At 44.5% G+C, this 14,368-nt stretch overlaps 1 protein-coding gene across 4 annotated transcripts in view; it reads left to right on the top strand.

Annotated features, from left to right (window-relative positions):
- The first annotated feature begins 5,663 nt into the window (after positions 1 to 5,663).
- The window catches only part of Msl3 (MSL complex subunit 3), a 19,761-nt gene continuing 11,056 nt past the window's right edge, over positions 5,664 to 14,368 (top strand). The window contains exons 1-8 of one of the 4 annotated variants that reach the window (XM_029534292.1): positions 5,664 to 5,839; positions 7,222 to 7,304; positions 7,686 to 7,781; positions 8,100 to 8,200; positions 9,047 to 9,135; positions 9,859 to 9,984; positions 10,696 to 10,856; positions 12,898 to 13,056. In XM_029534292.1, coding sequence (XP_029390152.1) covers positions 5,738 to 5,839; positions 7,222 to 7,304; positions 7,686 to 7,781; positions 8,100 to 8,200; positions 9,047 to 9,135; positions 9,859 to 9,984; positions 10,696 to 10,856; positions 12,898 to 13,056 — 917 coding nt within the window. In that variant the 5' untranslated portion in view covers positions 5,664 to 5,737. Of the gene's footprint in view, positions 5,840 to 7,221; positions 7,305 to 7,685; positions 7,782 to 8,099; positions 8,201 to 9,043; positions 9,136 to 9,858; positions 9,985 to 10,695; positions 10,857 to 12,897; positions 13,057 to 14,368 lie in introns of all 4 variants that reach the window. The other 3 variants (XM_021188324.2, XM_021188325.2, XM_029534293.1) reach the window with 3 other exon arrangements.

The raw sequence follows: 14,368 nt of genomic DNA, 5'->3' as shown, positions 1-14,368 counted from the left end.
ACCATGTAGATCAGGCAGGCCGCAAAGTGACAAGAGATTCTCCTAAGTCTGCCAAGCATCATGCTGTCTTCAGCTACCTTTCTTAGACAGCCCAGAACCACCTTGGTCATGGATGGCCCAGCCACAGTGTGTCAGGCCTTTTTTTTTTTTTTTTTTTTTACCATTATCGAAGTAATCCTTTCTTTTCTTTCTTTTTTTTTAATTAGGTATTTTCTTCATTTACATTTCAAATGCTATCCCCAAAGTCCCCTATGCCCTCCCCCCCCCCCCCCTGCTCCCCAACCCACCCACTCCTGTTTCCTGGCCCTGGCATTCCCCTGTACTGGGGCATAGAGCCTTCACAGGACCAATGGCCTCTTCTCCCATTGTGGCTGAGTAGGCCATCCTCTGCTACATATGCAGCTAGAGACACGAGCTCTGGGGTGTACTGGCTACATCAACCACTGTCTTAGGTATCCTATTGCTGTGATACAAAGGCATCTTTGGGAGGAAATGGTTTATCTTTACAGTTCCAAGCTATAATCCATCACTGATGGAAAACCGGCCAGGGGCCTGTAGGCGTCCACCTGGTGCAGAGGCCACGAATGGTTACTGGAATGCTCCCTTGTGGGTTGTTCATCCTGCTTTTTTTTATAGAACCTCAGAGTTTTGGCTATCAATTTGAGCTACTGCCTCCACTCCTTTGGAGCACAGCTTGAGTGTGCTGACCCTGGGGAAATACTCCTCTGAAGAGTTTGTCCTAATGAGTTCTTTCCTAAGCCCCCCCCCCAACACACACACCTCGGTGGGGGGGAGTTTGTTTTTAATTATTGAAAAAAAGAACCCACAAGAAATTCTGATCAGTTTCCCCTCCCCCAATTTCTCCCAGATTCTCCTCACCTACTCAACTCTGAGTCCTGTCTCTCTCTCTATGTCTCTCTGTCTGTCTCTCTTTCTAACAGGCAAACGAACACTGAAAAATGAATACTTAAATATACAACACACACACAAACGAACACTGAAAAATAAATACTTAAATATACAACACACTCACAAACACAAACTGGGAACCATAATATACAAGCAAAAGAAAAGATACCTAAACAAAGAAATATACCCAATTAGATGACTTTGGCAAACACTTAATTTGTTTTGTTTTGTTTTGTTTTGTTTTTGCAAGTCGGTGTCAACTGCAGATAACCTCTTGGTAGAGCTGTGAGTCCTGTCTACTTCCTCCTCTCATCGCGTGGCCCTTATCTGGCTTGAAGCTGAGCAAGCCCAGAGATTGCTGAGCAAGATTGGTCTTTTGTTAATCACAGCTGATTTTTCAACCTCCACTAACCAGCTTCAATTGTCCCCGTAAAGCGAGGGCTTTACTTTGACAGACTCGTAATCTAATATATGACACAAATGGTCCTGAGAGGGTTTTTGCTTCTCTTTGAGACGTCACAAGCCAAGCCCCCAATTGTCTGCACTTCTCTCAACATTCCCATCTTCCAACATCATTAAGTTCTGTGCACTCAACAGTGTTTTTGAGTGCAACGCTCTAAAATTCTTTCCTAATCCTTTCCAAAGCCACTATTGTTGTGTTCATCAGAGAGATACTACCTATTCCTGGTACTGACTTTTGTCCTATTTCCTTTGGCTGTGATAAACAGCATGACGGAAAGCAACTTGAGAAGAAAAGGCCCATAATCTAGGGAAGCTAGGGGCAAGAATTGAAGCAGAGACCATGAAGGAATGCTGCTTACTGCCTTGCCACTCACCTTTTTTTTTTTTTTACAGACCAGATCCACTTGCCCATGGATGGCAGTGCCCCCAATTGCCTGGGCCTTCCTACATCAATCATTAACCAAGAAAATGCCCCGCCCTCAGACATGTCCATAGACCAGCCTGACTCAGGCAATCATCCTTGACAAGCATCTAATATAGCACGTTAGAGGTCAACCTAGCCTACATGAGACTTGGGGTGGAAGATAGGTGTATGTGTGTGTGTGTGGGGGGGGTGAAGGGTGTTTCACTGAGGTCTCATTCTCAAGGTTCCTTCTACTCATGTGACTCTAGTTTGTGTGAAGTTGACAAAAATTAGCTAGCATACCTCCCGACTTGAGAAGCATCTACAAAAACCAAGAAATATTGAAACCATTGTAAAAGATTGATACAACTTTACCAGGATATTTATTAACTACAAAACACATTTTAAGAGTATAGTTCTGCCTAGTACTGCACCTGCTCAAATATCTAATTGAAAGGGCTTTCCATCACTCTTAGTTTTATAAATGGATTGGCCCAGGGATCCTTTTTTGTGTGCCCCTCCCCCACGACTGCCCCTGTCATGTCGTCCAGGCTGACCTGTGACATGCAGTGTAGCCAAGGATGATGTTGAACTGATCTTGCTTCTACCTCTCAAATGCTGGGCTTACATGTGTGAGCCACCACGCCTGGTTTATGCAGTGCTGAGGAAAACCCCAGGGTTTCCCACAGGCCGCGCAAGCATTTTACCATCCCAGTTAAATCCTCAGCCCCTAGAAATTCGTTTTCAGAATAAAATGGGAATTCTTATTGAAAGCACAGCATAAATGGGTCACTAGCTTTCCTCTTCATTCCACTCCATCAATTTTGTCTGCAGAGCCACAGAAAAACACGTATATTATTGAAGACCTGCCTCACATTAATGTTATTGGCAGTGCAGATATGCTAAATGTAAAGAATGTCACTCTAAAACTGCAGAAGAATTGTGGTCAGGAAATTTTTAGCTGCACCAGGGTTTCTTATGCCACAAAGCCAAGAAGCCTATGGGCCATCTCGTACTCAGAGTGTCGGTGACCATGATGAACTCCCCCATATCAGTATGTCTGTGACATTTACCAACATTCCTAAGCTGACTAAATAGGGCCTAGAGAGGAAGGAGTGACTTCTGGAGTCCTGCTCCAGAAATAGCCTCTTTAATTAGCTCTGGCTCCACATTGACTTCTTATTGGCTAAGAGCGGATCATATGGTTATGCCTAACCCAATGACTACAAGAGGAAAGGTTTGGAGCTGTATTTCTCAATCTTGCCTTTGTCTTGCTCTCACCTGGAAGGCTTGGAAAGAAAATTACAATGCCTGGCAACAGTGTGTCCACGATATTCCCCAGCTGTGCCAAATGTATCCCTAAGTGAATGCTACTGTATCAACCTAGTTAAGTTTCACTACTGCCTCGGAGGCCGCTTTCTATGCCACAGGAAGAGCAAACCCAAGAACAAAACCGAAAAAGAGACACTGAGCGCACAGAGCCCAGTCTGCGGCCACAGCTACTGTGTAACTGTGTAAACCGAGGCAAGATGATCTGATCTCTTGAGTTCAAGAGTTCCATATCGGCCTAGGCAACAGACACATTTCAGTTTCCAGGATTTCTATAACCGTGCCCTCCTAGGGAAAAATGAGGACGCGTGCCATCTTTATTCCACCACACCAGTTTTATCATGGTGTGCAGTAGGCTCCAACTTGCTTATTTGGTACTCTTCCATTCTGAAATGCGCCATCCTAAAAGACAGGAGTTACGTATATAGTCTGCTTAGTGTGTCTAACTTCGAGTATTCAGGAAGCTCAATCAGTATTTATTACACGAATGGATAAGGAACCAGGTGAATGAGTAGGAAATGATCAGTAAGCATTATCCAGCATTATATGCAAGGTATTAAACAAAGCCATGCACACAGAATGCACCGAATGCTTTAATTACTCCTTATAAAGGAGCCACTTCTTTGCTTAATTATAACAAAACCATCTCACAGAGACTAATTATTTGTCCAATACCACACACACACACACACACACACAGAGAGAGAGAGAGAGAGAGAGAGAGAGATCAGACTTATATGTATATACTATGATAATTGCTGTATAGGTATCACTCTTAGATTTTATAGAGGAGGGCAGAGAAGGAGAGCCACCCATGACACAAGGATGGATATGAATAGGAAAAAAAAAAAGGGATCCACCTCTCCTCAAAGGTTAGAGCATGGAGTGGAATTTTCCGTTCATGAACTGGAAACACCAAACTACTCCACCTATGGCTACATGTGACAAGCTGTGATATCTGCTTCAGAGCTGCCTCTGCCATTTGCAGGGAACACTACCATCTACTATCCACATCCCTGGAGAATCGGAGTTCCAGTTCTGGCTTATGGACTTCATTGTCTTAGATACAAGTCATCATCTGGCCATTTTCCTCACACCTGTCCTCTTCGCCACTGTCTGGGCAGTGGAGCTATTCCTCACTCAGCTCTTAATGCTAGAAAACCTGGAGGGCTCCCAAGATGCCTCCTTCCCTTCCCTCCGTCGTATCCAGTAGGCCATTGAGTTTTATGGGTTCGATTTCATAAATCTGCGATCATTCGCTCATTACATATTTATTGTGTGCTGGGAGTATACAATGACACACAGGATTAGACACCCGCAACCCCCAGGTTCAAGCAATTTACCCTCTTAGTGGGGCCATCTTGCAAATGAACAACCCGTTCTACAGCAGAGCAAGAAAATGGTAAAAGGGTAAGTGGAGTTCTGGAGGGGGGGGGATACTGGACAGATGCATGATCCCTCTAGGGTCCGGCGGGACTTTTCTCTTGGAAGTGCCCAAGTGGAGGTGTGAGAGATTTGGACCTTGTACCAGGTGAAGGGAGGTGGGGGTGGGGAGATGCACATTTCTGGAAGCAAGAACAGAGTAGTTGTGGGAAATCTGACAGTTCACTAAAACCCTCCCAGCCCGTCTGCTCCACTTTCCAGCCAGGTCTTAATCTAGTAATCACACTGTCTAGTGGCATGGCACTCAAGAAGAAACTGGCCAGCACTACCCCCTCTGTCACTGAGAGTCTGCCCTTCAAGTCTCCTGTCTTCTGGTCATTCAGGGAAGATTTATGAACACCCGATCTGTGCAGGTACACTGTTAACCGCGGTCTCAGTGCTGCTTCCACTCTTCAGGAGGATTTGAACCGCTAGAGATAGACCATGGGGGAGCAATTCAGGAGTGCAAGCTGACACACAAGGTGTTAACGACCCTTTAAAGACCCATAGGCTTTGCTGTCCTCTGCTCACTCAGGGCCTCCAGGCCCTACCTGCTTGCTGGTCCTCTCTTGGAAGGATGACCCAGTGTTCTATTAACTGCCCGGAATGTCTCCTCCCCTCACTCAAGGCCACTGCCCGTCTCCTGCCAGTTCCAACACCGCGTCCTTCTCGCGTGGCCACACTCATCTGCGCGCAGCTCCGCCGAGGGGGCTGACGCGCGCGCGCGCGCGCGCCCAGGCAGCTCCTGGGGGCAGACGCCATCCAGCCTCCTCGGCGCCTGGTGACTACCCTAGAGCAGTCCTCTCCCTAAGAGATCCCCACACTACGGCAAGAGAGCGCACGCCCGGGGTGACAGCCCGGCACACACGTGGGCGCAGCCTGGAAGCCGCGGGAACCCTAACCCATGGGGACCAGAGGGAACGGTCTGCTGGAAGACCTCGGTCGAGGGATCTTGCTCCCCGTCCGCACCCCTCCCTGAGCCCCAGAGGGGACGGGCGGGGACAAGCCCTGGCGGGGCCGCGCGCTTCCTTCGCCACTGCCAAGGTCCTCGCAGTGGCGCGGGGTGGCCGGAGGAGGGGCCGAGGGCGGGGCGGTCGTAGCCTCCACCACTCCCGGGCCCCCCCGGTGGCGGAGCGCCGCCTCCCCGGCCGTCCTCCCCCACCGCGCGCACTCTGCCCGCCCCGGAGCCTCGCCCTCCGCCACGATGAGCAAATGAGCGCGAGCGAGGGCATGAAATTTCAATTCCACTCTGGGGAGAAAGTGCTGTGCTTCGAGCCTGACCCTACCAAGGCGCGAGTGCTGTACGATGCCAAGGTGCCGCCGCGGGGGGGACAGGGAGGAGATGCGGGACTGGGTTCCAGGGATGGGAGGCAAAGGGGCCAGCGGAGGACAAGTGGCCGGGAGTCCTGGACAGCCACCAGGGCTCGCCTTGGCCTGCGTGGAACGGCCCGGGACTACAGGGGACGCTGGCGAGACGTGCTGGGCGCGCGACTTCTCTAACTAGAAAGGACCGGTGATGCTTCCGCTTCCGGCCGTGTCGCGTGTCGCTTACGCGCGGTTGCTAGGCCAGGGTGGCGGTTTGAGCGCTGGGCGCCAATCCGGGCGACCGGTGTAGGAGGATTGTCGCCTGAGGCCTCTGCTTTTGTGACGAATCTGTCCTTGTCCCATGCGGCTCCTCGCCACATGGGCTCCGTAGAGGACACCTTGACCAATTTCCCCACCCACATCCTCAACCTGGTCCTCAGTTACTGCCAGCTGTCAATCTTGAACCCTGGTCGAATTTAGGATTGTAGTCATGGGGGGGGGAGGGGCTCAAGGTTGCTCTGTTGCTTCCTAAAGGGTTGGTGGGAGGCGAACAGAGCTAGGAAAGAATCGTCTCGCTGTATCCAGCTTGGTCAGTCCAGGCTGAGCTATATCTTGCGGTTGTCAGTTTTTTAAGTGGAGGGCAGGACTGGGCTAAGTGCTCCAGAGCCCAAAGAAGGTAAAAATCAGCGCGCTGGGGGTCGGGGCGAGCATCCGTGTTTCCAGCCACCAAGGCGAAGTCCTTGGTGGTGGAGACAACTTGGAGCAGCACCAGGTGCGTTTTTAGCCACGTTTAAGCAGTGCATTCCGGTGGGACACCCCAAGGTCTGTGCTGAATTATGTGCCTTTGGTTCTTCCTGAAACCCTTAACTCTGTTTACCTCCTATTGCTATCCCTCCAACTTGCGACCTCCCTAGGAAACAGAAGGATATACTGTTTCATTTGTACCAGATTCATTTGTATCACCTTAGGGAATGCATGGCTATTAAGGGGAGGGGAAGGGCTGTGGAAGTCTCTGGCTAGCTAGGCAAGACACTGGCCAAGGCAAGGCCCAGGTGACTACAACTCCCAGAGGTCTCAGGGCTGTTCTTTCTAGTGTGGGCCCTCACTAATGACAAATCTACCGACCAATGACTTCAGAAGCTTCACCCGGTCTCAAACTCAAGAGACCAATCCTGGGTTGGTTGGACGGATGTTTCCTATTTTGAGGCAACTACTCGGGCAGAAGAGGAAAAAAAAATGTTGAAGAATGTTACAACCCAGCTCTTGGTCTAAAGGGGGGGTGAATTCTTTCTTTTTTCTTTATGAAGGGACTGCGATCTAGTTCTTTTTGCCAAACTTATAGTAATTTTCGGTTTGCTGTGCCATGCGTGAGTAGTATTTCCTGGTTTCAGATCATCGATGTTATTATCGGGAAAGACGAAAAGGGCAGAAAGATTCCAGAATATCTGATACATTTTAATGGTTGGAACAGAAGGTCAGTGAACTTGTTACAGTTAGACTTAATCGCCTTTGTAGCAAGATAATTTTGTAACTTTTAAGTTTTAGAAACACTTGTAGAAAAGTTTAATTTCCTGCTTCTGCTTTGTTTGGAAAGCTTGCCTGGTCTGAGGCATGATTACTTTAAAGTCTGTTATGTTTGGATGATCTATGAGTAAGCTCTCAAAATCTTGGTTGCTGTAGCTGAGTTTCCTTTGTGCTTTATTGGTATCCTCTTGGTGGTGTTGAAGTCTTTTTATAGCTTTCTAAAATGTCAGCAAGTCTGGGGCACTTCTTCATGATGCTTTTTAGCAGAAGTTTCCTGTTTCAAAATACTTACTGACTTTTACATCCTCTTCTTTTTTTTTTTTTCAACCAGTTGGGATAGATGGGCAGCTGAAGAACATGTGCTACACGATACAGATGAAAATCGGAGATTACAGCGCAAATTGGCCAAAAAAGCAATAGCTCGCCTGTAAGTATACAAAATCTTTGATGGAAGTGCTATTTATCCTGGCTTTTTTCCCCCCTGGGTTGGATTTCTTTTATGATATAAAAGTAATATGACAGATTTCAGCAGTCTTACATATTTAAAATAAATGAAACATTTCTAAAGTACTCTAAAGAATCACAGACATTTTCAGAATAACTGTTTTCCACTTGGTAGTGGGGAATCACCATTATGTTTTTAACATTTAATCTTGTACATATTTAAGAATTATTGCTTATTATGTCCTCTGTGGATGCGCAGTCCCAGTTTCAAGTTTTATTTTGATTTGTTTGTCATTTTCAGGAGAGGTACAGGAAAAAAAAAGAGGCGCTGTAGGTTGCCTGGTGTCGACTCCGTCTTAAAAAGTGTGCCAGTTAAAGAAAAAACTAAAAATGACGAAAACTGTGAGTGATTTGACTACTTTTCCTCAACTGAAACCATTTTCATGTAGTCCTCTCATATCTTAGGACTGAAAGAAAGAGTCATTGAATTTCTAGACAGGGAAACACACTCATACCATCCAGAGATTCTCATTTAACATTTTTGTTGACTTTATAATTGTATGAAAGTTTCTTGTTCCACTTTCAGTATACTATGCAATAAAATACATGCACTATTAGTACTTCCACAAGGTTAGCTTTGTTTCCATGAGTTTCCTCAATTGTCAGCTCCTCTAAGTGCTCTGGGTACATTTAAAGCAGCCGGCTATGATAATTCAGTAAGCTAGGTGATTTTCATCAGTCTAGGTATAACTCTATATAAGTCTAGGTATAAGTGAAGGAGCATCTTTGTGATATGCACTCAGTTTGGTTTAGACAATTCAAATTGCAGTCACTGTGATCAGTCAGCATGTGGGTATAAGACTCTACCAGAGTCTTCCCAGTAACGGTCTTCATCTCCACCAGCAAACCCGCCCGGATCCTTTCTCACAGATCATTTTCTTCTCAGTACGTCCAGGGCCTTGCCACCACTTATGAATCCAACAGTGAACCATAGGATCCTAGCTGGTGAAACACTTTTAGATCATTAGCTCATGAGATTTTTGGATCCATTGAAATTGGAGTCATATTTTTCAAAATAAGTTTCTGTTCCGAAAGGTACAGTATTTGTGTTTAGGATTTAAAAATGGATGCAGAACTACAGACCACTCTTCTTAGTCAAGTGCATGTGCCACCTAAAAAATTTGTAACTGTAAGGATTGTCAAAGTGTATAATATGAGTTTGCCTGATATTTTTGTTTTATGTAGCAGTAACCAGCACATGTCATGAGAGCTGTGGAGAAAAGAATGGAGGGATAAAAGAACACCGTCAGCGTCGTATTAAAGTAAAGGCGAAAGCGGTACAAAAAACATTTTTATTCTAGAAACTTTGTCTTTGATATACACACACACACACATACACACATATTCACACAATTATATATATATATATATATATATATATATATGTATATATATATACATACACATAATGTGTGTGAATATTCACACAATTCACACATATTCACACAATTATATATATATATATATATATATATATACACACACACACACACACACACACACACACACATATAATGTAGGAGTTCTTTTCAAAAGGAATTCTTTTCAAAAGTATACTTTTCAGACCAATGTTGCAAATTTTCCTGTGACATTTCAAGAAAAGGCATCTGTTTATGGTCCTTGTATGAATATAGTTGACTCTTTATACTCACAGAGTGTTTCCACAAGCTATTTTTAAGTAAGATTGTGAACTGTACTTCATAATGACTAATTTTTAATGGTGCATAACAGAGATTGACTTCTGCCTGCCTCCAAATTGAACACAAACTCCAATGGTAATCATAAATGAGGAAGAAACAAAAGTGAATTTTCAATGTAGTTAATGCTGTGAAAAACACTTAGCTATGTGGCAGAATATCATTATGTGTTTGTTTTTTAATAGCAGATATGTGGCATGATGTGACTGTTGTGAATAAACTAGCTTGGTTGCATAGCAGATTCTTATTTCGTAGCTTCTCTCACTATTCTCAATAATTAAAAATGGAATTGTGATATTGCAGAAAAAAAAGGTATTGTCGCTGCGTTCAAGAAAGGACATGGATGAAAGAACAATCACTATAGATATCCCTGATGTTCTCAAGAAGCAGCTAGAGGATGACTGTTACTATATCAACAGGAGGAAACGGGTATGCAAGAGGAATGGATTGTCCAGGATGCTTCTTCTTGCCTGCTTTCATGGTCAATGTGTCAAAACACCAGACAGGGTGGAGGGATGGTAGTTTCCTTTCCATACTGTAAGTTAACTTACAGTAGTCCTGGGTTCTTGCTTAACTTAACTTAAGCAGGAATTTAAGACTTATATACCATATGATGTCCATTTGAGCCCTTCAGTGAGTTTTCCAGAATCCTGATACCTGGATCTCAACTACAGTTACGATTTAAACCAGGTTGATGACTCATGTGATCACTTTAATCCCAGCACTCAGGAGGTCAAACCCAGTGAGTTCAAGGCCAGCCTGCTCTACATAGTTCCGGGACAGCTGGTCTCAGTGAGTTGAAAGGATAAATAGATTAGCAAACAGATTAGGATGTAATTAGTGGGTTAGGTGTACCTCTCTTGCATATGCTTTGAGAGGCTTTCCTTTTTTTTAATAGATTACTAAGACTAATGATTATTACTTCTTAGTATTCAAAACAATAAGACTATAGTATTGTGAGAGTATGATTTCTGCAAGAGAAGGTTATCAAAGATCTTCAAGACATATTTATTAAAGAAGTTCTTGAGCAACATTGACAGAGTTAAACTGGTAAAATTATAGCGATTCTTTCTTGGAATAAATATGTGTCTGATTATAATAGGATATGAGTATATCAGATGTTTCTACTTTTCTTAACAGTTAGTGAAACTTCCATGCCAGACCAACATCATAACAATTTTGGAATCCTATGTGAAACATTTTGCTATTAATGCAGCCTTTTCAGCCAATGAGAGGCCCCGTCACCATCATGCCATGATGCACACGCACATGAATGTGCACTATGTCCCAGCAGAAAAGAAGTGAGTAACCGGAGTGCTTCATCTTTGAATTCTGTCTTTGGGTTTTGGGTTTGTGTTATTATTGTTAGCTTTGTTGGTGTTACTGGGGATGGAATTCAGCCCTCGTGCGTGCGTGCTAAGCAAGTGCTCTTCCATTTGGTTGTACCCTCAGATTTTCCCTTCTATGTTCCAGTTTAGAACGAGGGATCCTTTTCTCTGGTCAGATCTGTTGAACTCCTCTCAAAGCTGATTTGTGGATTATTGGGTCAGTTATCAGTCTAATAGGAAACTGTTGGGCCTTTGCTGAAGTGTAAGACCTAGCTTGATGGTGCATTACCCTGCTGCCAAGACCACCATTTTCAGGGATACCCTGCTGGAGAACTATCTACTTGAGGAAACAGAATGGGCCATGAGAACTGGATCAAAGGTGGCTTCTGACTGGTCTTTTAAGAAATGTATGCATGTGAGTGCATGTGTGCCATGGCACACATTTGAAGGTCAAAGGTCAACCTCTGCTATAAGTTCTCACCTTCTACCTTGTTTGAAACAGTCCCTATCGTGTTGTTCATTGCTAAGTCCTCCATCTTGGCTAGCCTCTGAGCTTCCAGAGATTTGCCCATGTTGGAATCTTGTCTCCCCACAGGAACTCTGGGATTAAAGGTTTGTGCACTACTACCTCTAGCTTCTTCTTTTTTTAATATTTATTTATTTATTTTATGTATGTGAGAGTACACTGTCGCTGTCTTCAGACACACCAGAAGAAGGCATTAATTAGATTCCATTACAGGTGGTTGTGAGCCACCGTATGGTTGCTGGGAATGGAACTCAGGACCTCTGGAAGAGTAGTCAGTGCTCTTAAACGCTGAGCCATTTCTCCAGCCCTATATCTAACATTTTTTTGAATTATTTTGTTAGGTATTTTCTTCATTAACATTTCAAATGCTATCCCAAAAGTCCCCTTTACCCTCCCCTCCCCTGCTCCCCTACCCACTCACTCCCACTTCTTGGCCCTGGCATTCCCCGGTACTAGAACATATAAAGTTTGCAAGACCAAGGGGCCTCTCTTCTCAATGATGGCTGACTAGTCCATCTTCTGCTACATATGCAGCTAGAGACTCGAGTTCTGGGGGTACGGGTTAGTTCATATTGTTATTCCACCTATAGGGTTGCATCCACCTTCAGCTCCTTGGGTACTTTCTCTAGTTCCTCCACTGGGGGCCCTGTGTTCCTTCCAATAGATAACTGTGAGCATCCACTTCTGTATTTGCTAGGCACTGGCATAGACTCACAAGAGACAGCTATATCAGGGTCCCTTCAGCAAAATCTTGCTGGCATATGCAATAGTGTCTGCGTTTGATGGCTGATTATGGGATGGACCCCCGGGTGGGGCAGTCTTTGGATGGTAACTTTGAAGTGGTTTTTGGGGATCCTAATTCAGATTGCCAGAGTTGTATAGCAATCACTTTTACCCATTGATCTACCATTTCTCCACCCCCAAACAATACTTTATTCTAGTCAGAATCCTGCTATCCCCTCATGATTTGACAGGACCAGTGTCAGGGAGGTAGAGTATTACAGTTGAAACAGAAGCCAGGAGCCTTGGCTGCTGGGATGTCTCAGGTTGTATTGAACCTATTCATTTGTGTTATATGGATACATTTAAGTTAATAGCATACTGCCTGCAGCTTATATTATGCTCTATCTTCCCCTATTTCTTTATTATTATCATTGATATATTATGTTTATTCTTTTTATATGTAAGTGATTATCTGTTTGAAAAGTCTGCCCTCAGCTGGATAGCACCCACCTTTAATCCCAGAACTTAGGAGGCAGAGGCAGATGAATCTCTGTGCGTTTGGCGTCACCCTAGTCTGCATAGTGAGTTCTACACCAGCCAGGGCTACATAATGAGACCCTGTCTCAAAATAAAACAAAATACAATAAAACAAAACAAAAATAAAGATAAGCCTGTTCTCTTTAAGATGTATACCTTTCTCATGAAGTTCGGAAAATATCTATGACTTTATTTGGTCTCTAATCTTTTCTTTCTCAATCTTCCTAGTGTTGACCTTTGTAAGGAAATGGTGGATGGATTACGAATAACGTTTGATTACACTCTCCCATTGGTTTTGCTCTATCCATATGAACAAACTCAATATAAAAGGGTGACATCGTCAAAATTTTTTCTTCCCATTAAGGAAAGTACCACAACAACCAGTAGGTGAGTTAGACAACATGAAAGTGCATCTTAACCCTCAAGGGTCAGCACTGACCTGACTGACTTCTTTGTGTATCTGATCTGCTGTTATGGTGGCCTGAATGTCTAAAGGAAGGGAGAAACACTGTAGGGTGTCCTTACCGGTGTCTCCCCCGATGACCCCCTCCCTCCCTGCTAGCTAGATCATCATTCACATTCTCATGGTTGTGAAAGATTTTCCCAAGTATGCATTCCAATATAGCCAGGCATGATGGCTGGTGTCATCCTAGGATACAAGAGGCTGAGGAAGGAAGGCTACTATGAATTTGAGGACAGGAGCTCTCTAGAGGGAGTTCTAGGCTAGCCAGGACTACATACCAAGAGAAGGTTGGGTGGACAGAGGATTCGCAAATAAATAGAGCATTATCAATGGATTCTGAGCAGCTTGCCCATCTTTCAGAAGACAGTAGTTACAAGGCAACATGAACCAGAAGGGTAGAAAGTGGAAGTACAACTGGCATCCTTTGCTTGATGCTATGTGATCTGGGTCAGCTTCTTCTGACCCTCCTGCCTCTACATCCGTTGTATAGAATGAATGGCTGTCTCCCTGGTGGGTAGTACTTCATGACGTCATTCACAAGGGGTCAGCAACCTTTGGCTCTCGGTGTCGGTTAGTTCCCTACTTCTCCTTTATTACTGCTTTGCTTCCTCCTGTGCCTATGCATGCTTTGTTCTCTGTTCTGGGAGGGGTTGCAAGGATGGATCCATCCTTACCTAAAGTCTTTTCCCCTGATTTTCCTAAGGCACTCTGCCATGTCCTCTCTTCTCTTTCTGAGTGGTGTGCATCAAGTCTAGCTTGGTGAGGAAAGGAGTTTACCTGGGGCTAGTTAGGGGAACATGGGCTACTTACAGGTAAGCCACATCACTGAAGAAGAGCCTTCCTCTCTCTGGCAGGCTTTAAGCCTTTAACTATAGTCATTAAGGGGGTGACTCTAGTGTGTCTTAAGAGCCCTGCCACTTTTCACAAGGCAATGTTAGTGGTTATGAAGATCTCATGTGGTCATCACAGCTGCTCCCATTCCAAGATGGCAGTAGTCATGTCATGTCCAGATGACCAAGTTTTCCAGCATTAATAGTAGCATCTTTTGGTGTTATACCAGCATCTGCTCTTATCTACTGCTCTTTTGCTAGACTCTACCTCCTTTGTCACAAATAACTTTCTGTGCCCTGCATTAGCTGCCTTTCTTCTTCTTCTTCTTCTTCTTCTTCTTCTTCTTCTTCTTCTTCTTCTTCTTCTTCTTCTTCTTCTTCTTCTTCTTCTTCTTCTTCTTTCTCT

This window comes from Mus pahari, chromosome X, assembly GCF_900095145.1.
Source record: "Mus pahari chromosome X, PAHARI_EIJ_v1.1, whole genome shotgun sequence".
NCBI lineage: Eukaryota > Metazoa > Chordata > Mammalia > Rodentia > Muridae > Mus > Mus pahari.
This window is presented reverse-complemented; position numbering and strand designations above follow the sequence as displayed.